Genomic DNA, 24,591 nt, shown 5'->3' with positions numbered 1-24,591 from the left:
ATATTTGTTGTTTTGTGTCTGGCTTCTTTCACTAAGCAGATTTTCAAAGTTCAGCCATGTTGTAGCATGTATCTGAACTTCATTCCTTTTTCTGGCTAAATAAATTCCATTATAAGTATATCCCAAATTTATTTATTCATTACTTTTATTGATAGCCATCTGAGTGGTTTGCATCTTTTGGGTATGTAAATAATGGTGCACATTTCCACATTAATATACATGTACTTGCTTGAGTCCCTGTTTTCAATTCTCTTGGGTGTATAACTAGGAGTGGAATTGCTGGGTCACATGATTTATAAGTTTTAAAATAATTATAATTAATTATATTAATTTTTATGTAGATAGATATGATCCATAAGCAAACTAATATAAAGTTTAGAAGAGCAAAAAGTTTCACCCATAAATCTTAACTATTATTTTTTCATAGTACTAGGGATTGAACCCAGGGTCTCACATATGCTAGGCAAATGCTCTACCACTGACTACTATATCCCTAGTCACTTTTCTTCTTTGGAGACAGGGTCTCATTAAGTTGCCCAGGTTGGCCTTGAACTTGTTATTCACCAGGTTTAGCCTCCCTTAGTTGGGATTACAGATATGCACCATCACACCCAGCATCTGTAACAATTTTTACATAATATCTTTGTTTTCATCTCTACTTAGGTAATTTTATCCATAATGCATCCTTTTTTTTTGGGGGGGGGGGTGTGTGTGTGGTAGTACTAGGGATTGAGTCAGGGCCTTTTGCATGTTATTCAAGTTCTCTACCATTGAACTACATCCTCAGCCCTTTACATTCCATTTTTTAGTTTTCATTTAAAGCTTTAAGCTAACTAGTCTTTCTTAAATACTTTCTCAAACTAAAGACACAAATATGCTGTCATGCCAGAATTACAGGATTATGGGTAATTTCTCACTCTGCTTACCAAGTTTTTGTAATGTTATATTACTGTTATAACTTAAAAACAAATTTTAAAGATTTATCTTACCAGTTAGTAGTAAACATTTCAGAAGTATAAATATAATTTAAATGTGCTTTTTTGATTACCTGAATAGAATCTTCAGTGAAGAAATACTATAGATGGTGAATAGTAACATGAGTAAGATTTTAATGGGAAGTTCTGTTTAAAAAAAAAAAAAACATGATATTTTAACTGGTAAGTGAAAGATTTATGATACTTAAAACTATATACACACACAAACAGTTAATTATGACAATAATATTTTTGAGTTTATGCATTTTTGTGACATTTAGAGATATTTTGAACTAAGGGCAAATTGAAGATTTTATTTAAGATGACATCTCTGAAATTTTAGGATTGTTGAAATTAGAATAATGATCTCCAGCCTTGACTAAAAAGGCACATGGTGTCAAATGCATCTAAAAAGAAGCTGTTTACCTGGGGCAGTGAAGAGCAGAGGGAAGAGAGAATAATGTCCTGTTGTGGTCAGAATCAGAAAAATTGAAGCATCTCCTGCTTTTTCCACAGACAAAAGGCTAAAAATAAAAATTCTTACAATAATTCCTTAAAGTAACTGAAATCATACTTGCAAAGAGCTTGAATAAACCGCTTCTATCATTACTCTTACAACTGATTTAAGCTTAAAATAAGTACAGATTTTTCTACAAGTCCAATTCAATTGAGAATAATTTTTTATTCTAATTTGTTATATATGACAGCAGAATGCATTACAGTTCATATTATACATATAGAACACAATTTTTAATATCTCTGGTTGTATACAAAGTATATTCACACCATTCATGACTTCATACATGTACTTAAGGTAATGATGTCCATCTTATTCCACCATCTTTCCTACCCCTATGTCCCTTCCCTTCCCCTCTCACCCCTTTGCCCTATCTAGAGTTGGTCTAAATCCTCCGTTGCTCCCCCTCCCTACCCCACTATGAGTCAGCCTCCTTATATCAGAGAAAACATTCGGCATTTGGTTTTTTGGGATTGGCTAACTTCACTTAGCATGATATTCTCCAACTCCATCCATTTACCTGCAAATGCCATGATTTTCCTCTCTTTTATTGCTGAGTAATATTCCATTGTGTATATATGCACAACATCTAGGTTGGTTCCAGTTTAGCTATTGTGAATTGTGCTGCTATAAACACTGATGTGGCTGAGTCCCTGTAGTATGCTGTTTTTAAGTCCCTTGGGTATAGACTGAGGAGTGGAATAGCTGGGTCAAAAGGTGGTTCCATTCCCAACCTTCCAAGGAGTCTCCATACTGCTTTCCATATTGACTGTACCATTTTGCAGTCCCAGCAGCAATGTATGAGTGTGCCTTTCCCCCCACATCCTCACCAATGGTTTTTTCTATTCTTTTTTTTTTTTTTTTTTAATATTTATTTTTTAGTTTTTGGCGGACACAACATCTTTGTTTGTATGTGGTGCTGAGGATCGAACCCCGGCCGCATGCACGCCAGGCAAGCGCGCTACCGCTTGAGCCACATCCCCAGCCCCTTTTTCTATTCTTAATAGCTGCCATTCTGATTAGAGTGAGATGAAATTTTAGAGTAGTTTTGATTTGCATTTCTCTAATTGCTAGAGATGTTGAACATTTTTTCATATATTTGTTGATTGATTGTATATCATCTTCTGTCAGTTCCTCGGTCCATTTATTGATTGGGTTATTTGTTTTTTGGTGTTTAGCTTTTTGAGTTCTTTATATACTCTAGAGATTAAAGCTCTATCTGATGTGCAAGTGGTAAAAATCTGTTCCTAAGCTGTAGGCTCTCTATTCACCTCACTGATTGTTTCTTTTGCTGAGAAGAAGCTTTTTAGTTTGAATCTATTCCATTTATTAATTCTTGATTTTAATTATTGTGCTATAGGAGTCTTATTAAGGAAGAAGGGGCCTAATCCAATATGATGGAGATTTGGGCCTACTTTTTCTTCTATTAGATGCAGGGTCTCTGGTTTAATTCCTTGATCCACTTTGAGTTGAATTTTGTGCATAATGAGAGATAGGGGTTTAATCTCATTTTGTTGCACATGTATTTCCAGTTTTCTCAGCAGCATTTGTTGAAGAGGCTATCTTTTCTCCAATGTATGTTTTTGGCCTTTGTGTAATATAAGATAACTGTAATTATATGGGTTAGTCTCTGTGTCCTCTAGAGAATAATTTTTTTTTTTTTTTTTTTAAATAGGAAAAGTTAAGTGACTGATAGAGTATACCAAACCAAATCAGGAAATAACTTCTCCAAAGAAAGGAATCTTGTGGGATTGGGAGCTGCCTAGTGGTAGCAGTCAGGCAAACAGGATTCAGAATTTCATCTCCAACCCCATAGCTCATCTCCTAGATAATGCCCTATATCTTCAGTATGAATTCAGAAAAAGACTATTTTTGGGGGGAGGGGGCTCCAGGGATTGAACCCAAGGGTGCTTACCCACTGAGCCACATCCCCCAGACCTTTTTATTTTTTATTTTGAGACAAGGTCACTGTTGAGACTCTTTGAATGTGTGATTCTCCTGAGCTGCTGGGATTACAGGTGAGTGTCACCGCACCCAAACTGTTCTACTTTTTAATCTGACAATTTCATGTTGCTAAATAAACCCAGAGAAGCCATAAACTGACCTCAAAATTTTGCTTTAATGTTCTTTTAGAGTTTTAAATGATTTCTCAAGATTTGAGAAAAACATCCAAGAAAAAAAGGCCAATTTCATTATCATCTATCTATTGGGTTTTAATTGTACATAAAATGGACACTACTACCTTTAAAATGCTTCTTTTTAGCAGGGCGTGTTGGTGCTCACCTGTAATCCCAGTGGCTCAGGAGGCTGAGCAGGAGGACTGAGAGTTCAAAGCCAGCCTTAGCAACTGTGAGGCACTAAATAACTCAGTGAGACCCTATCTCTAAATAAAATATAAAATAGGGCTGGGGATTCATAAATTCTTTGAGTCCTAGTTTCTGCAGATGTTAAGAAAGGGGATGATACCCATTTATTCTAATTATCTTAAAGACTGTTGAGAGGCTCAAAGGAAGAATGCAAAATAATAATAATGATAATAAACAAACAAACAATATTGGAAAATATACTTCTGTAATCTAAACATTACAGAATTATTTCAGAATGGTCTCAGTCCTTACTTTAACTAACACTTAACAAGGAACCATGGGACTTTATTTTAACAGAGGAGATATTGCCAAAGCCCAGGCTTTTTCTAAACCATGTTGCCATTCAACATCCACACCTATCATGATATTTAATTATTACAGTATTTTTACCAAAAAATGTAGAAACATCACATGCATTTTTGCATACCTCGGAACCTTCATGGGCCCAGGGATCCCAAGTAAACATTCCTGTCCTGTTGAACTGTTCCTTTGCCTTTGCCTACCCTGATGAACATGACAAAAAGGAGCACAACAAATGGAAAACAGCAAGACACTGTGAAATATGCCAGAAATGCAGACTGACTAAGCTATGTGCTTACCTCATTGGGAGAATTGCGAGGAGTATGGCTTTTTCATGGACATGCCACCCAAACATGAAGGAGCTCAAGGCACAAAGAATTAGACATCGGAGAAAGCCTCTGGGCCCTTGGGGTTTAAACCAAAGACAGAAAATGGAGGGCTAGAAATAATAAATAAAGATAAAATTTCAGTGTCATTTAAAATCCCAGCTTGACAGATCAGGCAGATGCAATTTGTATTAATGCTGAAAAATAATAGACAAGTCTCTATTAAATTGGTGTAATTTATCACGGTGTGCATAGTCCTCCATTTTTTTAATGTAATCTTTTTGTTTGTTTGTTTTTAGTAGCATGTGGACATAATATCTTTATTTTATTTTTTATTTATTTTTATGTGGTGCTGAGGATCAAACCCAGTGCCTCACATGTGTTAGGCAAGCACTCTATCAATGAGCTGCAACGCCAGCCCCATAGTCCAACAAACATTAACATGAAAGCAATTACTCAGAATAAGCAGGCATTTGGAAGTGTGTATTTAACTCATTAAAAGCAATTCTAATTATCAAAATTAACAAATGACAATTAAGTTCTGGATATACAGTATAATGATTTATATCTTTATAATTAGGATTAGCTCAATCTATTAGATCAAACTACAAAGTTTAGATATTTTTGGGCTAATAAGTTAGATGTTACCAAATTAATAAGCAAACATGTACCTTTTTGGGCTGGAGTATAATTTACAATAAAACTACTGCTTCTATACGCAGCTTACTAGGCTGAGATTTTTGAAAAAAGGTTTTGACCTCAGTGAAAACATGTGAACAAGTAGGCCAGCAAAGCTTAGTTATCTACATACTAGTACTGCCACGTACCTAAGTGGAGTCAGGTGTCTTGCAAATAAGTTTGGAAATGAAAATTAACACTGAGCATAATCATCAACAGGATTGAATTTATTGGAATTTTACTGAAATTATATCACAAAACTGAAGTCACCATGATCACTAACAATGAATGAAGGCTCTAACAGCATCTGACTCAACAGACTCAACTGATGTGCAAAGAGTCACTATTGACTTTCTCAGCTCATTATCTATATCAAGACAAAATATCCATGCCATCTAGACATATTTGGAATACTGATCATTTAGTTAGGATGAAAAAAACAAAACAATCTGGATGATCTGCCACAAAGATTTCCTCTTTCTTCACAGCATGGTTCATGTCTTCTCTATGGGCTTTCTTTTTTCCTCACCCCAGGGTGGACAGATGGTCTAACAGCCACTGGCAAGAATCTTGCAGAGGCTTTATTGGCAATCCTTCCCTACCATGTACAAAGTTTCTCTAAGAGTTGCCAGGAAATGCTTCAGTCTGCAGGATTACAGCCATGGAATTCACCCTGCAGTCTGAAAACCTTCAAGTTGAAATTCAATCAGCCACGCAACAGAAAAGCAGAGAAAACTCAAGTAATACCAGCTGAATTCTTACCAATATGGCGATCAGAGTGCAGATGAGTGTTGCCAAGGGAGTCACTGAGGGAAGGACTGTATGTTGGAACTGCTGAACCAAACCACTTGTCATTGAGGCCTTAGGGATCTTGTTGGGATCAAGAAGTTTCAATTCCAAACCTAGAGAATAAATAAATAAACAAACACACTCACACACACACTCATACACACACATATTTGTAATTAATGGGACTCCATAATTACCTTGAGAAAAAAAATTAAACTACTAAATCTTCTTGTTGCTTAAAGCAAGATTTCATGAATTTAAGTCTGTACTGTCCTACCTCTGACAGAATGCCTCTTGCTTTAAGTTATAATCTATAAAGTAGCTGTTTGCATTGAAATGGGGAACTGTGGCAGCCTACAGGAATCTTGTGGGCAGGTAATATGTAAACAATAATCTGCTCTTACCTCTTAAATGAAGCAAGTTTTTAGAATGCAGACTATGTCAAATCCCAACTTCGAATCCGTAATTTCTTTTCCTTTTTTGGCAGTAGGGATTAAACTCAGGGGCACTTATTGCTGAATTACATCTCCATCCCTTTATTTTTTAATATTTTGAAACAGGGTCTGGCCAAGTTTCTTAAGACCTCGCTAAGATGCTAAGGCTGGCCTTGAACTTGGAATCATCTTGTGTGAGCCTCTCAAGTTGATGAGATTAAAGGTGTGCACCACCATACCCAGCCTGAATCTTTCACTTCTTATAGGAGAAAGTCCATAATCTTAAATACAAAGTCTTCCATGATCTAGCTCCTTCTTACTTCTCCAGCCTCATCTCTTCTTTGTTAAATGTGGCCTGCTTATCACGAACTAACTGTGGGTCCTCAACATATCACTCTCAACATCTGTGTCCTTTTGCTCAGGCTACTCTTTGCTTAGAATGATCTACTTGTTTTGCCAAATTAACTCCTAATTCACTTATTCATCTTAGTTCCTAAATCAAAAAGCAGAGATGATTTTCTTGTAAGCTTTCTATTGAAGTGTTTGTATACTACACTGTTTTTGTTTTCATGCTCATTTCCTTTATTATACTATGTTCCCTTAAAGACAGAAATGATGATAGGGTGTTGTCTCCTCTGAACAAAGGAGTTAAAAAAAAAAAAAAACTTGTTAAATAAACCAAGTTTGGAATAATGATGAAAGCGCCTTCTCAAACAAGCACCAGAGTAACAGGACAGTCACAGATAGTTTGAGCACCTGTAAAGCCCTTCTAAATGCCATTACAAATCTTGAGGGAGAGGGGTGGGGCTGTAGCTCAGTGGCAGAGTGCTTGCCTGGCATGTGTGACACACTGGGTTTGATCCTCAGCACCACGTAAAAATAAATAAAGGCATTCTTTCCATCTACAAGTACAAAACTAAAAAAAATTAAAATTAAAATTCTTGAGGGAGGTCTGGAGATATAGCTGTTGGTAGATTGCTTGTCTCATATGCACAAGGCCCTGGGTTCACTCACCAGCATCACCCCCCGCCCCCTGTCCCATAAATCTTGAAGAAAAGATGTAGACTACTAAAATATTTTCTGCTTATTCACCCCTTTCTCTGTCCCCTTTAGCCCGTTGATTCTCTATTAAAAGTTAACAATTATTTCCCTGCAACACAGTTGCCTAACTTGTCACTGACTTTCTATGTGAGACATCTTTGAGGAGGCAGATATACAAAGTATAGCAGTTTCTTGGTTCAGATAAGGCAATTGGCCCTGTCCTGCTTTTTCTCACCAGGGTGGGCATGATTCATAGACGGGAATGAGTTATTCCATAGTGAGTTATTTTTTTTTTAGTTGTAGTTGGACACAATACCTTTATTTTATTTATTTATTTTTATGTGGTGTTGAGGATTGAACCCAGGGCCTTGCACATGCTAGGTGAGCGCTCTACCACTGAGCCACAAACCCCGCCCACAGTGAGTTATTTTTAACATAACCATCTCAAGGTGTACATTAGTGTTCATTACAACACAAACATGAAATGCATTGCCTAAGCCAGGCATGGTATGTGTCTGTATAGTCTCATCACTTAGGAAGTTGAGTAAGGAGAATCACTTGAACCCAGGAGTTCAATATCAGCCTTGGCAAAACAGTGAGATTGCATCTCAAGAAGGAAAAGAAAGCTAGGTGTTGTGGTGCATGCCTGGGATTTGGGAAGCTGAGGCAACATGATTTCAGGTTCAAGGCTAGCCTCAGCAACTAAGTAAGGCCCTAAGCAACTCAGTGAGACTCTGTCTCAAAATAAAAGGGCTAGGAATGTAACTCAGTGATAAAACATCCCTGGGTTTAATTCTCAGAACTGGGGGGGAAAAAAAAGGAAAACGTATAGACTGGGCTTTTTAATTTCTTTTCATCTCATGCTAAAATGCATGGTTATCATTTTCCTTATTGGCTTAATATCCAGAGTCACAATTTATACATTCTCTATTCTTGCTTCTTCATACATTTAAGTTTAAAAGTAAGGTTAGTTCTGCTGAATGTTTTACTTCAGGCAAAAATTACCTCCGAAGTATCTGTATATTGTTTTTTACCAAGAAAGAATTCCATTTCCAAAAGGAGCTTTTTTAAAGAATGCAATTTGTTGACTGCACTAAACCTCAGTCCCAAGAAATGTTTCCTCTATTCATCCTGAGGGCTAAATGCAGGACTGGAGAAAAAACAATTCAGGCACATTCACAACATATTTCTGGATGTGACCAGTCCTATCAATATTCACAGTCTAAGTTTTGAAAAGATATGATACCATACCAATGACAGACAGAACTTTGTCCAAAGCATTGTATAAGGCCCAGAAGTTTGGAGCCCAGTATGCATGGCAGAGGCCCCTCTTGAAAGGAAAGAGTCGGGAAAAGACTTGAGGCAGCTGGTTCTGTTAAAAAAAGAAGTGATTGAACAGTCATCAATTTTTCCCAATGTCAAAAACAAAATTGGAAAGCTGTCTATGGCACAATGTGTAGAAAATTATAAGGTCTAGTACCAGTTTGTTCCTTCAAGTAAACAGTTATATGATCCTGAGCAGTTTATAGACCTTTTTTAATCTAATCTTATCAACCAGTCAACGGGGCAAGACACATAAGAATACACTGAATACAAGTTCCATACTATTATGAAGTAAACAGTAATGAAAGAATTTGTAAGGTGCAAAGGAGAATTCAGAATGCAGATCATCCAAGTTTACTGGAGTGAAGGGGAGAGCAGGAAAATCTGTAAGAGATATGGTACTTTTCAGTTTTAGTAGAAGTTAAAACTGACTTCAGGGTGGGGAACAATAGGAAAAAAGAAACACTTGAACATCTCTTCTAGGCATTTTGCTGTATATGAAAGATTATAAAAACACTGATTTGGGGGGTTAGAAATAAATTTCAGCAAGTACGTGAATTTGAAATAAAAAATCCACAAATAATGAGGATCACTTCTGCGTATATCTGTGTGTATAATATACAGTTAACATATACATGTACACATTTGAATATGCACAACAATGTCTGAAACAATACTACCCTAGTTTTGTGAAAGTCAAAAAGGGCAGAGGGTAAGAAATAAGTAGTTTTACTTACTTCATATATTTCTGGCTTTATAATTTTCTATTAAACAATGACAAACACATGTATTTCTTTATTTTTAAAAAAGAAGAAAAAAATAAACAGGCTTACCAAGGCTAGGAAAGGACCCAGCGAAAGAGCAGAAACCAGGAAAACGATGAGTCCCAGCGAAATAACACGGACAAAGCTGAAACTGTTCCATCGGACAGACCCATCTACAGAAAAGGAACATTACCATTAACCAGCAGCTTAGAGAAATATAACCCAATAATAACTAGAAGTATCCCCTTTGGGCTATATTGAAAGAACAGAAAAGTCAGGATGGGTAAAGAGTCAATAGGATCAATAAATGAGAAATATCTGTTGTGATTCATAAAAAACTTTATACAGTAAGGCACTAAGTCAATACAGTTAAAGAAGAAAACAAAAAAACATTTTGTTATCAGTAAAACTTGCCTGGTTTATTTGCAGTGAAACAGTAAGAGCGTAGCAGATAGATACCGTAAGCTGGTGCTACATAGAGGTAGATGTGCTTGAAATGTAGGAGAACGGCAAAGAAAAATGCTCCTTCCACATGCCTTTTCTAGAAGATTGAAAAGGGAAATATTACTTTAAAACTCAAGGTAAAAGAAATTGCAATAATTTAGTATCCTTGATTGAATCCTGAAAGAGGAAAAAGGACATGAGTGGAAAACTGGTGGTCAAGTAAGATGGTAACATTAGGGGAAAATAATTGAGGAATACATAGGAACTCTGTATTATTTTTACAACTTTTGTGATTACTCACAAAATTTTTACTGAAAAACAGAAAAACATCCAGGGATGGTTGCACACACCTATAATAGCAGCTACTCAGGAGACTGAGGCAAGAGGATCACAAGTTTGAGGCCACCCTGGGCTACTGAGAACCAGTCTCAGAAAACAAAAGGGCTGGGGATTTAACTCGGTAGAAGGCTTGCCTAGCACATGTGAGCCCTGGGTTCAATTCTCAGTGCCCCACCCCACAAAAAAGAAAAAAAAAATACTTTGTTAGTTTGTTTTATTGAAGTGATGGGGATCTTGCTATGTTCCTAAGCTGGCCTTGAACTCCTGGGCTCAAACGATCCTCTAGTCTCGGCCTTCTGAATAGTTGGGACTACAGACTTGCTCTATGCATCCAGCTAAAACAATGTCAAATATTTTTTTTTATTTTAATTTTTATGTTTAGTTGTTGATAGACCTTTTTTTAAATTTATACGTGGTACTGAGAACCAAACCCAGTGCCTCACACATGCTAGGCAAGTGCGCTACCACTGAGCCACAGCCCAACAATGTCAATTTTCAAATAAATATATTCTAAAATATAAACGAAATATGCTATCTGGGATATATTTAAAAATAATCTAACGTGTATCTGTAGATCACTGTTCTATTTTCTCTACTTCTGTATGACTGCCTCATTTTTTTCTTTTTTCGCAGCGCTGAGGATGGAACCCAGGGCCTCACATGTACCAGGCAAGCGCTCTACCATTGAGCTATGTCTTATATAGAAAATTTAAATCATACAAATATATCTCTGGGAATATAGCTCAGTGGTGGAATGCTTGCATAGTGTGTGTGAGGTCCTGGATTCAATCTGTAGTACAGTTAAAAAAAAAAAAAGTTATAAAATTGAAGGTAAATATTTTACAGGCAATATAAGGAGGAGTACAAAGGCAAGTGATTCTAATACTTAGCCTAGTGGGTTCATAAATTCATTATTTCAACAAATATTTATTAAGTACCAAGCCTGATGCTTGAGATACAGGATGTATCATTAGTAACAACATACTACAAATCCTCCCTAAGGAGCTACAGCCAAAAGAATTCAATTACTTTCACCCCTTAAAAAGTCTTATAATACGTGGATTTCCAAAGAGGAATTGGGAATAAGAGTATGAATACATATGATGCTATACTAAAAAATTTAATTTTTTTTTTTTAAGATGGGACCTTGCAATGTTAACCAGGCTGGTCTTGTAACTCCTGGGCTCAAGAGATCTTCGGGCATCATCCTTCAGAGTAGCTGGGACTAAAGGCATATGCCACCATCCCTGGCTAAATCTTATATTACTATTACATATCAGGTAACTTGTTATAGGTTGAAGGTACCAGGTATAGCACTTGATCCTAACAAACTACCTAGAAATACAGGTATTTTGATTAAGAAACAAAACCCTAACCAAAATAAAAACAAGTTAACTATAATTAAAGAAGTCTGAATTCTACCTACCTCACAGGAATTTTGGAAGGATCAAATGTGGTAATGGTCCTGGTGTTCAGTAAGGGAAACTGCCAAAGGGACCATAAAAGGCCAAGTTCCTTTTCTTACTGTTTTATCAGGTGTGGTCTAGAATAGGTAAGTTTAGGAATAATAAGGAAATAGAATGGGATGCTTCCACATCTCTCTTCACCAATTTCATAACTTAATTTAAAATCCAAATAAAGTCTAGTTGATTCTACAGTCAAATTTTAGTTCATTTGTTCAACAACCATCCAATAATTGATTATTCACTGAACACCAATATGTTCCACACACTTTGTGGCTTTTTATTGCTAAAAAGTTCGTCTAGCTGGGTGCAATGGCACATGCCCGCAATCCCAGCTGTTCGGGAGGCTGAGGCAGGAGGATCACAAGTTCAAAGCCAGCCTCAGCAAAAGCAAGATGCTAAATGACTCAGTGAGACCCTGTCTCTAAATAAAATACAAAATAGGGCTGGGGATGTGGCTCAGTGGTCGAGTGCCTGAGTTCAATCCCTGGTACCTGCCCCCACCCAAAATGTTTATCTAGGCATTTAGAGTTGACCAAGAACTTTATTTAAATTTTTATTTATGTTTTTGTGGTGCTGTTGTTAAAACCCAGGGCCTTGCACATGCTGGGCAAACAGTCTACCATTGAGCTACACCCAGCCCCTACAGCTGACAAGGTACTTTAAAACAGATACCAAATTTGATCTTTCCAAAGTCCCTGTGATAGGAAACTCCATTTTACAAAAAAAGAACCAAGGGGTAAGTTTCATTTTATGGATGAGAAAACAAAGGCTAAGATGGTTCAATGACTTGTCCCTGGGCAGTGATTCTCAAACCTGATGGTTTAAGAAAATTCCTTGGGAGATTCCTAAATATCAATTCCAGAACTGAAGAGTCACCTAGAAATCTGAATTTCTGATTTCTTCCTCTATAAAAGGAGGATAATAGCTAAGACAACTTCACAGAATGCTTGTAAGGTGGCCTTAGTCAGGCATCCTATGTAACGAATCTGAAAACAGCCAATGCACTTGTGTGCTCATTAGTGTTACTTAGGATTTCAACCCAGGTCTTTTATTTTCCATTACACTATTCTACAAGCTTTTATGGTAAAGCACCACCATCATAGTTACCACACTGTAAAAACTGCTAGAGATCTCATTCCTATGGAAATGGTATCAACCTAACATAGAACTCAAATTAAATTCAAGCCTCCCACACTCTTAATAAGTTCTTAGAGTATAATTTTCTCATCTGTAAGATGGAGAAAATTACTGTCAAAAGAGAACATGGAATTTTTGAGAATACCCAATAAAAATGTCTATAGCACTTGGAAACCCTAAGCAAGGGGTCAAATACATTACCCACTACAATGTTGTCTTCATAAGCAATAAACTAAAGGGAGAAAAATCTAATTAGGCACTTTGTGTTTACCTGAAATAACCGTGCAATGGAGAGCAGCATTAATCCAAATAGGAATCCATTGTACTGGAAATGAATATCTGGATATATGTCAAGGAAACACATCAGAAGACCCCAAATTCATAATGAACAGTGACCGCCAAATGAATATAGAAATTGCAAATGCTTCCTTAAAGACAAATATACTACTAATAATTTGGACTTCTCATAAATGTTTTCCATAAAGAATCAAAAAAATCTTCTAAAATTAATGTTAAAGAAGAAAAACAGAATCTTTCCTATGGTTTTTCCTAATTTAACGGTCATCAGCTAAGGTGCAAGAAGTTTCTATTTTGTTTTGATGTTTGTGGGGTCCTGGGGATTGAACCCAGAGGCAAGTAGTCTAACATTGAATTATTTTCCCAGTGCTTTTTATTTTTAAATTTTGAGACAAGGCCTGGATAAATTGCTAAGACTGGCCTCAAACTTGTGATCCTGCTGCCACAATGTCCTGAATTGCTGAGATTACAGGTGTGTACCCACCACTTTACATTTTGTTTCGTTTTTCAGAATTAGGGTTGAAAAATGGAGGTACCTAATAGCCATTTAAGGCTGCTAGCATGCAGCACTTCATTGTTTGACGTAATTTGAAGTAATACACAATCTCTTTTAAAAAATGTTTTATTTGGGGGCTAGGGTTGTGGCTCAGAGGAAAAGCGCTTGCCTAGCATGAGTGAGGCATTGAGTTCAATCCTCAGCACTACATAAAAATTAAATAAAGGCATTGTGTCCACCTACAACTAAAGAATAAATGTTTTTAAAAAAGTTTTATTTGTTCTTTTTAGTTATACATGACAGTAGAATATATTTTGACATATTATACATACATGGGGTATAACTTTCCATTTTTGGGACTATACATGATGTGGAGTTACACTGGTCGTGTATTCACATATGAACACAGGAAAGTTATGTCCAATCCATTTTACTGTCATTCCCATTCTCATCCCTCTTTCCTCTCCCTTCCCTTCATTCCCCTTTGTCTAATCCAGTTAACATCTATTTTTTCCTTTCCTCTGCTTATTGTGAGATAGCATATGAATATCAGAGAGAACATTTGGCCTTTGGTTTTTTGGGATTTGCTTATTTCACTTAGCATGATAGTCTCTGGGTCCATATTTTCACCTGCAAATGCCATAATTTCATTCTTCTTTATGGCTGAGTAATATTCCATTGACATACTCAATCTTATTTATTAAGCTTCACAATGAATTTGTGAGGTATTCAGAATTACCATTTATTGATTGATTGTAGTACTAGGGATTGAAGCTTAGTGGTAGGGCAATCTACCACTGAGCTACACCTCTAACCCTTTTTTTTGAGACTATTCATGGTCCTAAAAGCTACAGTGACAACATAACTATAATTTAAGTGCAGGTCAGATTAAAAACAAAGTCCAAGTGTTCTCTACACCAGTCTACCTTTATGAAAATTGCAAACTATTAGATTTCTATCATTAGGATTTTAATTACATAAAGATCCTCTGAATTTAAGAATTTTGCCTGTTAATAGGTAGTAAGCCAAAATGGTAGGAAAGCATGAAGGTCTGGCTGCTCCTACATGTAACATCCTTTCCTATAAGAGGTATTTAGTATAATGTGTTATAAACTATTTAATATATATTAGTTTAATCTAAAAACAGTTAACAGTTGGGCATGGTGATACATGCCTGTAATACCAGTGGCTGAGGCAGGAGAACTGCAACTCTGAGGTCAGGCTGGGCAATTTAGTGAGACCCTGTTTTTTTTGTTTTTTTTTTTTTAAAAAAAAGGCCAGGGATGTAGCACAGTGGTAATCCTCAGTACCATTTAATTAATCAAGACAGCTGGATGTGGTGATATAATTCAATCCTCAGTGCCAAATTAAAAAGAAAAAAGACAGCTGACAAATTTGAGCATACACATATATGTGAGTATACATACAATATACACACTCTCATGTATGTATCAGCATATTGTTTTACTGATTTTGCTTTCTTGTGGTACTGGGGATTGAACCCAGGGCTCCATGCATGCTAGGCAAATACTCTACCATTGAGCCACATCCATAGCTCTTTAAGAATAGTTTAAGAGATTTTCATATATTACCACTAACTTCTCAGGGACAAAGTGTTCCAACAGCCAGAGTCCACTAATAAAGGGCAGAAAGCATAGTTTTAGAAGCCCATTAATTCACCTGATGCCAATTTTCAAAATAAGTTCACATTTAGAAATCATAATTATTAAAAGATTTAATCTTATTAGTATACTTTAGAAGACATAAGGAAAATATTACACAGAGTATCAAGGATACGGTCCACAATTAACAATCCGAAATTCCACAAGAGTAACACTGAAAGAATAAACTTTGGTTTCTCTGTAAGTTCTTTACCCGCCTTTTTTCCATTGATGCATTTACAGCACCTATTGATTCATCAGGAATGAAACGAAAACTTTGATTTTTCACTAGAGCATCACGATACTTCTGCAGAGTACACTGTGGTACATTTTACAAGCCATTACTGACAAACTGTCCATGCTATTCTTAGTTGCTTATAAAGGTGGCAGCAGAGACAAAGAACTCAGGGCTGGTTCCATGTCTTTCTCAGCTATGTTCTTCTTAATCGAAGTCTTCATTTAATTAAAAATAAAATTAAAAGTCACCTAAAACTCCAAAATAAGTCTTTTGAAAACTGAAAGTACACATATTATTTCAGTCCTTCAGAATAAAAAAACGCAGGGGCTTGGGATGTAGCTCAGTGGTAGAGCATGTGCAAGCCCCTGGGTTGAATCACAAACCCCAATGGAGTAGCAAACTTGAGACTCTTGCTTGTCCAAATAATAATTTTATAAAAATTTTATGTAAAATTGTATGCTATTTAAATGTTGTGATATATTAACAATAAAGGTAATAAAAAATATAATCCCATTTTTATTTTATTTTATAAAAATTATAGTAAGGGCTGGGGATATAGTTCATTTGGTAGAGTACCTGCCTTGCATGCACATGGGTTCAATCGCAAGCACCACCACCACCCCCCCCCCAAAAAAAAAAAAAAAAAATATATATATATATAACATATACACATAATACTATATATGTAATATATATAGTATTATATATGTAATATGTGTGTGTATATACATATATATATAATATATACATATATATGTATATATTATATATATGTATATATGTATATACATATGTGTGTGTGTGTGTATGTGTATGTGTGTGTGTGTGTGTATATATATATATATATTAAGGCCCCAAAGAGACCAAATATACATCAAAATGTTAATAGTAACAATTATGGAAGGGAGAAAATAGGGTCATTTTTACTTTGTGTTTGTATGAGTGCTTTTCCAAAATTTGTCAAAGATGTATTATTTTATGAAAATATGTTTAAAAATGTGTTACGTTTGAATATCAGCTAATTTTAAAAACAATAAAGGGCCCAGCATGGTGGTGACTGTAATCCCAGCAGCATGGGAGGCTGAGGCCAAAGGATCACAAATTCAAAGTCAGCCTAAGCAACTTAATAAGACCTTGTCTCAAAATAAAAAATAATAAGAGATGGGGATATGACCCAGTGGTTAAATGTCCCTGGGTTCAATCCCTAGTACCAAAGCAAACAAAAAAACTATAGAGACAGTTAAAGAGGGTACTGCTTTTCCTTGATGAAGACTCAGCTTCCTCATGAATAGGTACAGTAACCTTTTAGAATAATTGAGAAAATTAAATAAATTAATAATCTACCCACAGTGCCTGGTTCTGGGAATCGGCATATACATTTTGATGCTTTTATTTAACTATTTTCCCTACTTTGAAATTAATTTTGCTCCCTCTCCTTTTCTTGGAAAGAGCTTGAATTCAAATATTTTGAGTTAAAAGGAGTATACTACAAATCATCTTCCTTCCAACTTTTGCCAAGTCACAAAGAGTGAAAGAAAGGAGGTCAAACAGGAATTACTCAATGAGAAAAGCAGAGATTAACACATTCCCAAGGGACTCTTCCTGACTGGGACAAGGGTTCAGTCTAGAGGGTCTCACTAATAGAAAGGATCCATTTATGCCAAGGGTCACTGAACGGACATTAGTTATTGCTCCGTCACAATCATACTGGCAGATTTAAGTTTTATGAAAGGATGGAAGCCAACTTTAAATGAAAACTTACATATTTGGAAGTCACTGTGCAAGATATACTATATATGAATATTTATTTAAAACTAAGTTATAAGATGTAAGATATAAAATATAAAAAGGTTAACATAAAGAAGAGTCTTCATGAAGAAAACAAACCAGAAATAACAACTAAAAGTACTAAGATTTCTTGAGTTTAGCGGAATGTAAACTTCTAACAGCAGACTTTGGTGATGAACACAATGGATTATATGTGCACAGTGTTTATGTGCATCCCAAAGAACAAGGCAGCCATAAAAGCCTCTGAGGGCCTGATGCAAGGAAGGAAAGAAAAGCATGTGGAGATATTCTGGCTGGGAGAAATGGTCTTGGAACCCCACTTGGTCTACTTTTTTCCCCCTACAACATTCACAATTTCTTTTTCTACCTCTGCCTTGCCACCTGACCTCATTCTAATTTCTTCTGCAAGATTACATTAGACTGCTCATGTACTTACTCACAGTATTCTGTTATATGAGCTTTGTTTCCTCTAAATCAGGAATAAGTTAATCTATTTAATACTATATTTCTTCAATACCCTCCACATAGAATGACATTTCCCACTTACTCGTAGACAGCATACACAAAGAGTGCATCTGTAAAGATGACAGAAAATCTCTGGAAAAATAAGGTCCTTGAGCTGCAGTAATTCAGATTATGAACATTAAGCATCGCTTGATCAAAATGTTTGGCAACATGTGACAGGACATACTCAAACCACGCAAAAAAAGGAGGGTAATCCAAGGTCCACTCTGAAGTTGCCTGTGATAAAAATTGAAGATAAAACATTTTAAGTAACTGAATAAACAAAGATATAAAGAATTAAAAACCTTTATACTTTCTGGCCTTTTAATGAATGAATGAAATGAACTGCTTTTAAAATAATGCCCTAAATATGTAGAGCAATTCCTATCTAAGAATGAGCAGAACACTAAAACTTGTCTTCCAGGTTATTTCATATGGTCTTCAATTTCCTTGTATAGAATCGACTATACTTCAAAGGAAACTAACCTGAAGCCTTGAAATAATAAACATGGCTCAGACATAATTCTACCCCTTGTAAGCAGAGCTGCAGAATAACAAAAGATTCTTCAGCTTGGGTTCAATTTCTGTCTGACATACTCAATTCCCCAACTTCTAACATGAGATACTATGAAGATTAAATGAGGTAATATATGTGAAATATATTTCTAAACAACAAAATGCTACATAAACGCTATTTACTTTTTTTCAGTAGGTTATAGGATCCTTGAGAGCAGAAACCACCCCTTGTCATTTTGTATCCTGAATTTAGTTAAGTGCTGGATACATTAATTATTAACAATAACTATTAGTTAAATGAGTGAACTAATGAGTAAATAAAGCTATAGATCATATGAAAAACATATAAACTTCAGAATATTATATTTTGTTAGATTTCTGTAAATCTCCATTTTTCTTACCTATACAAAAGGGATGTAGTATCTACATCATGTGGTTATTATGAGTATTATTATAATATATGTATATATAAATATATGTATAATGCATGTGTATATATAATTACATATAAATAATTTTACCTAATATGCTCTTATTTGTAAGTTATAAAATCTATATATATGGTATTAAGCTGGATACAAACATAATAATATTATTATCACTTAAAATTATTACTATTGGCTAGGGGTGTAGCTCAGTGGTAGAGTGCGTGGTTAACATTCACAGGGTCCTGGGTTCAATCCCAGGCATCAATCAATAAAATAAAATTTATTTTAAAAATTACTATCATTGTCCCCAAAACTCAAACTAAGGCCTGTACCTAGAAGAGGTGAAGATATTAATCACTTGTTGCTCTTTTCAATGAGAAACTATTCTTTATTTAGAAGTGCACTACATGTATACTGAATACTAACTGGCTGCCCAAAGGGACTGCTGTTCAGGGTCTCTCTGTGATAAAAAATGAGGTGAGAGGGGCTGGGGATGTGGCTCAAGCGGTAGCGCGCTCGCCTGGAATGCGTGCGGCCCAGGTTCGATCCTCAGCACCACATACAAACGAAGATGTTGTGTCCGCCAAAAACTAAAAAATAAATATTAAAATTAAAAAAAAAAAAAATGAGGTGAGAGAGACTCAGACAAAATGTTAGTTCTCTGTTCAGTTTTTTTTTTTTTTTTTTATGGTGCTGGGGATTGAATCCAGGGCCTTGTGCATGCAAGGCAAGCACTCTATCAACTGAGCTATATCTCTAGCACCCCTTCTGTTCACTTTTATTTAAATTTTTAAAATTTATTTATTTTTTTCAGTTTAGATGGACACAATACTTTCTTTCTTTCTTTCTTTTTATGTGGTGCTGAGGATTGAATCCAGTGCCTCACATGTGCTAGACAAACATTCTACCACTGAGCTACAACCCCAGACCTTTATTTGGTTATCATGGTGCTGGGATTGAACCTAGGGCCTCATGTACACCCAGTCAGGCCCTCCACTCACAATGAGAAATAAATGAAACTTTAGTCCTAACCTGTTTGCTCCCTACTGTAGGAGTAAAATGAGAAGACAGATAAGCTAAGGCAAAACCAGAGGAGCTCTGTCAGAGCATTCAGGCTATGAACCCACCCATTAAGTTCTACTTCATGAAATATCCTTCTCTATCTCCAAGTCTCCAATGTGGGGTGTAAACAAAACAGGCCACTGAACTAAAGAAAAATTAGAAACTTTATGTTTTAGTCTCATCCTTTAAAAATTTCTATCTTAGGGGCTGGAGTTGTGGCTCAGTGGTAGAACACTTGCCTAGCATGTGTGAGGCACTGGGTTCGATTCTCAATACTGCATATAAAGAAATGAATAAAATAAAGGTCCACCAACATCTAAAAACATATTTAAAAAAAATTTCTATCTTAGCTGGGCGTGGTGGTGCACGCCTGTAATCCCAGCCACTCGGGAGGCTGAGACAGAAGGATTGAGAGTTCAGAGCAGCCTCAGCAACGGTGAGGCACCAAGCAACTCATTGAGACCCGGTCTCCAAATAAAATACAGAATGGGGTTAGGGATGAGGCTCAGTGGTTGAGTACCCCTAGTTCAATCCCCAGTATCTCCCACCAAAATTTCTATCTTAATTGTGTATTAATGGAGCATTGTCTTTATAATTTTAAATAAAGACACATTGCGTAGACAGTGCTCAAAAATGATTTCTTGATAGGATAAGGACAATCCAAAGAAGTTTAGAAATTACTGTTCATGTAATTCTAAGAAATTACAATAATAATGATGTCTACAATATCTAGATTTCATTAACATTTGCAGTTTCCAGCTACATTCCAAATGACAGACCTCAATCTACTTTTTTTTTTTTAGTTTTTTTGGTATTGGGGATTGAATCCAGGGGTGCTTTATCACTGAGCTATATTTCCAGCCCTTTTTATTTTTTATTCTTGAGACAGGGTCTCACTAAGTTGCTTAGGGCCTCACATTTGCAATTCTCCTGCATTAGCCTCCTGAGTCACTGGGATTAAGGGCATGAGCCACCACACCTGGTTTATTCTTTTTTCACTTTTGGTACTGGAGATTGAACTCAGGGCCTCATGAATGCTAAGCAAGAGGAACTCTACCACTAAGCTATGTCCGAAGTCCTTCAATCTACTTTTTTTTTTTTGGTAGTTGTAAGTGGACAGAATCCCTTTATTTTATATGTTTATTTTTATGTGATGCTAAGGATCGAACCAGTGCTTCACACATGCTAGGCAAGTGCTCTACCACTGAGCTACAAACCCAGCCCTCAATCTACTCTTAAAGAATCATTAATTTTATTGGAAGTCTAAGTTTTTCCAGTCTTATTTTACTGACATAGTTATATATTTTTAAAGTGGAAAGCATTAAAAGAATTTGGGTTGGGCACCATGGCATATAATCCCAATGGCTAGGAAGGCTAAGGTAGAAGCATTGCGAGTTTCCTAAATTCAAGCCTAGCCTGAGAACTTAGCCAGACCCTGTTTCAAAAATAAAAAATGGCTGGAGATATAGTTCATAGTTCTATGGCAAAGTGCTCTTGGGTTCAATCTCCAGTACCAGCACCCCCCCCCCCCCGGAAAAAAAAAAAAAAAATCAGGACACTGTTCTGCCTGAGACAGTCACTTTTTTCAAAATAAAGTTTTATACTTTCTTTACTGTCTCTAATCATCTCACACTACTCAGGGACTCTGTGTTCATAACCCCTAATCCACATAAAGATTTCCTAAAGTAGGCCCAGAAGGCCTCTTAACCTCAAGGATTACTATCTAAGGGCATCTTCTTAGCTAAATAAGTTTTGGGAAGCCAATGCAGCTTTAGCTAGAATTTCTTCCGAATCACTTAACTAAGAGGTGCGGGAGACCAAACTCAAATCAAACACAAATCTGGGTCTTTTGACTCCAAATGCATTATTAGCTCAAGAAGCTACTGCAGGGGCTAGGGCTGTGTAGCTCAGTGGTAGAATGTCTGTCTAGCATGTGTGAGGCACTGGGTTCAATCCTCAGCACCACCTAAAAATAAGTAAATAAAGATTAAAAAAAAAAAAGAAGAAGAAGAAGAAGCTACCACAACAAAGATATTTCTTCAAATACTGAACACATAACTTGTACATATAAAGATTCAAAGGAAATGTGTTCATTTAACAATTATTTATTAAGAGTCTTTTCTTTTTTTTTTAAACATCAGTGGACTTTTATTTTATTCATATATTTGTTTTGGTGCTGAGAATAGAACTCAGTGCCTCACACATGCTAGACAAGTGCTCTACCACTGAGCCACAACCCCAGCCCTATTAAGGGTCTTTCTGGTGTCTCTTCTAACCAACTGACCAATTTAATTTGAGGCCAGTTAAGAAGAGCTCCATAAAGCAATCCATGCTTCACACATCTACTCTCCTGGGACATATAAGACCCTAACTGATCCAGTGCACATATCTTTCCAGCCTTATCTCCTTCTATGAGTCTCTGCCAAACCACTGAGTTTTGCTTCTTGTTGGTTTTTGTTGCCAAGAACATGCACAAACCTCTTCTATAACAGATTTAGGAGATACCTTTGGCACAAATACAGTTTTAGAAGTCTTAAGATAATGGGAAGTGGTGAAAGTTATAGGACTAAATGAAAGGATACCCAGAAAGAATTAAAGGAAAAAGAATTCCAGGGAGTACTAGCTTTTTAAGGGGTGTGCAGATAAAGAAGAGTTAGCAAAGGAGACTGAGAAGGAACAGTCAAAAAGGGAGAAATGGCAGGGCTGGGGTTGTGGCTCAGAGGTGGAGCGGTTGCCTAGCATGCATGGGGCACTGGGTTTGACCTCAGCATCACATAAAAATAAAAGTATCGTGTACACCTATAACTAAAATATAAATATTAAAAAAAAGGAGAAATGGCAAGATAGGGGACTGCCTTTTCATTTATAGGCTGAGAGTCACTACACTAATGATGTTAATTAATAATTGATTAAAAATATTTGTTGAGCATTTTGTTCCAAGTACTGTGTTAAAAATGCTTCACGGTTTTATTCATTTCAACTTAACAATTATTTACATTATTTCATAATTGGGAACACTGAGGATTTGAGAGGTCAAATATCATGCCCATCATCACCCAGCACAGTCATTAAGAAGCAGTGCTGAAAGTCAAATCCAGGCAGTCTGAAGCTACTACCCAAATTCTAGACTACTAGTCTACACACTACTTCTAGTTGGTATCCATACATGCAGACTGAAATACCTCTTGCTGATGCAATCATTTAAAGTTCCTCAGCATTCCTATGAAATAAAGTATTATCATGTGAAGTAAAGTATTATCATGTGAGAATAAACTTATTCATATAGGACAATTGTTCAGAGTACAAAAACAAAACAACCCAAAAAGCTATTTCTGAAAACTCAACTTAAAAATTACTAATGGGCTTAAAGATGTAGCTCTGGGGTAGAACACTTGCCTAGCAGTTCGAGGTCCTGGATTTGATCCCAAGTACTGTCAAAAATGGGGGGGACGGTGTCCTTCCTGATGGCAAACTACAGCTTTTGATTAGAATATTTCTAAGATGATGTCTGTTTTTCATGAAGTACACATGTAATTTAGATATTCATCCAGAAATAAAAACACAGATGTGGTTTCTAGAAGTATTAGGAGAGAATTATTTGCATATTACATGATACCTACATATTACCTTTAATTATTCCTTTCCACATAAAATCACAAAATACTAGGGATAGACAGGATCTTAGAAATGATTCATTCTAAATCCCCATGTGCCAGGTGAAAGAGTGTGGTCCAAGACATGAAATATTTTGTCTCTGTCTATATAAATAGAGCCAGGCCTAGAATTTAATTTTTCTTCTTTCCTAATCCAATGTTCCTTCAAAAAAAAGAGAGGTAGATGATATAATTCACAATTTATAGATTGGGAATCTCATTTTGAAGTAAGGGGATTCTAATGGTTCCAGAGAACAGAACTGAGGAAAAAAACATATATAAAACATGTATGTGTGTATACACACACACACACACACATATGGTTTTAGCACTAGGGATTTAACCCAGGGTGCTTTACTACTGAGCCACATCCTTGGCCCTTTTTATCTCTCTCTCTCTCTCTCTTTTTTTTAAACACTTTTTTAGTTGTAGGTGGAAACAATATCTTTATTTTATTTTTATGTGGTGCTGAGGTTCAAACCCAGTGCCTCATATGTGCAAGGCAAGTGCTCTACCACTGAGCCACAACTCCAGCGCCGCCCCCCACCCTACTGCCTTTTATTTTTTATTTTGAGACAGGGTCTCACTAAATTGCTTAGGGCTTCACTAAGTTGACAAGGCTAGCCTTGAACCTGAGATCCTTCTACCTCAGCCTTGCAAGTTACTTGGATTATAGGCATATGCAACTATGCCTGGCTCTTTTTTTTACAAGAGTTGGACACGATACCTTTATTTCACTCATTTATTTTTTACATGATGCTGAGGATCGAACCCAGGGTCCCGTGCGTGCCAGACAAGCACTCTACCGCTGAGCCACAACCCCAGCCCTGCCTGGCTCTTTTTATTTTGAGACTAGTCTTGCTAAATTGTAGAGGCTGGCCTTGACCTTTTGATCTCCTGCTTCTGCCTGTTGGGTTGGTTGTGATTATAGGCATGCACCACCACACAACTAATTTTTGTAAAGATTAATTAGATCTATGTTGTATAAAACCCTATTTTTAATATATTTTTTTCTTTTCTTTTCTTTTTGTGGTGGTAGACAAGGCAAAC

At 36.2% G+C, this 24,591-nt stretch overlaps 1 protein-coding gene across 4 annotated transcripts in view; it reads right to left on the bottom strand.

Moving 5' to 3' along the window:
- Positions 1-24,591, bottom strand: part of Alg8 (ALG8 alpha-1,3-glucosyltransferase) — a 32,704-nt gene that overhangs the window by 1,139 nt on the left and 6,974 nt on the right. The window contains exons 3-13 of one of the 4 annotated variants that reach the window (XR_007342246.1): positions 17,926-18,119; positions 15,489-15,598; positions 13,170-13,237; positions 9,927-10,053; positions 9,582-9,685; positions 8,677-8,797; positions 5,924-6,063; positions 4,457-4,596; positions 4,285-4,361; positions 1,401-1,498; positions 1,049-1,121 (exon numbers count right to left, since the gene is read on the bottom strand). Coding sequence is in view for 3 of the 4 variants with exons in the window: in XM_015477366.2 (XP_015332852.1) it covers positions 1,049-1,121; positions 1,401-1,498; positions 4,457-4,596; positions 5,924-6,063; positions 8,677-8,797; positions 9,582-9,685; positions 9,927-10,053; positions 13,170-13,237; positions 15,489-15,598; positions 17,926-18,119 (1,175 nt within the window). In the remaining variant the exon portion in view is untranslated. Of the gene's footprint in view, positions 1-1,048; positions 1,122-1,400; positions 1,499-4,284; positions 4,362-4,456; positions 4,597-5,923; positions 6,064-8,676; positions 8,798-9,581; positions 9,686-9,926; positions 10,054-13,169; positions 13,238-15,488; positions 15,599-17,925; positions 18,120-24,591 lie in introns of those variants that run through there. The other 3 variants (XM_015477366.2, XM_015477367.2, XM_015477368.2) reach the window with 3 other exon arrangements.

Source organism: Marmota marmota, unplaced genomic scaffold (assembly GCF_001458135.2).
Source record: "Marmota marmota marmota unplaced genomic scaffold, marMar, whole genome shotgun sequence".
Lineage (NCBI taxonomy): Eukaryota > Metazoa > Chordata > Mammalia > Rodentia > Sciuridae > Marmota > Marmota marmota.
Note: the sequence above shows the minus strand (reverse complement) of the source record. Positions and strands in the feature narration are given on the sequence as shown.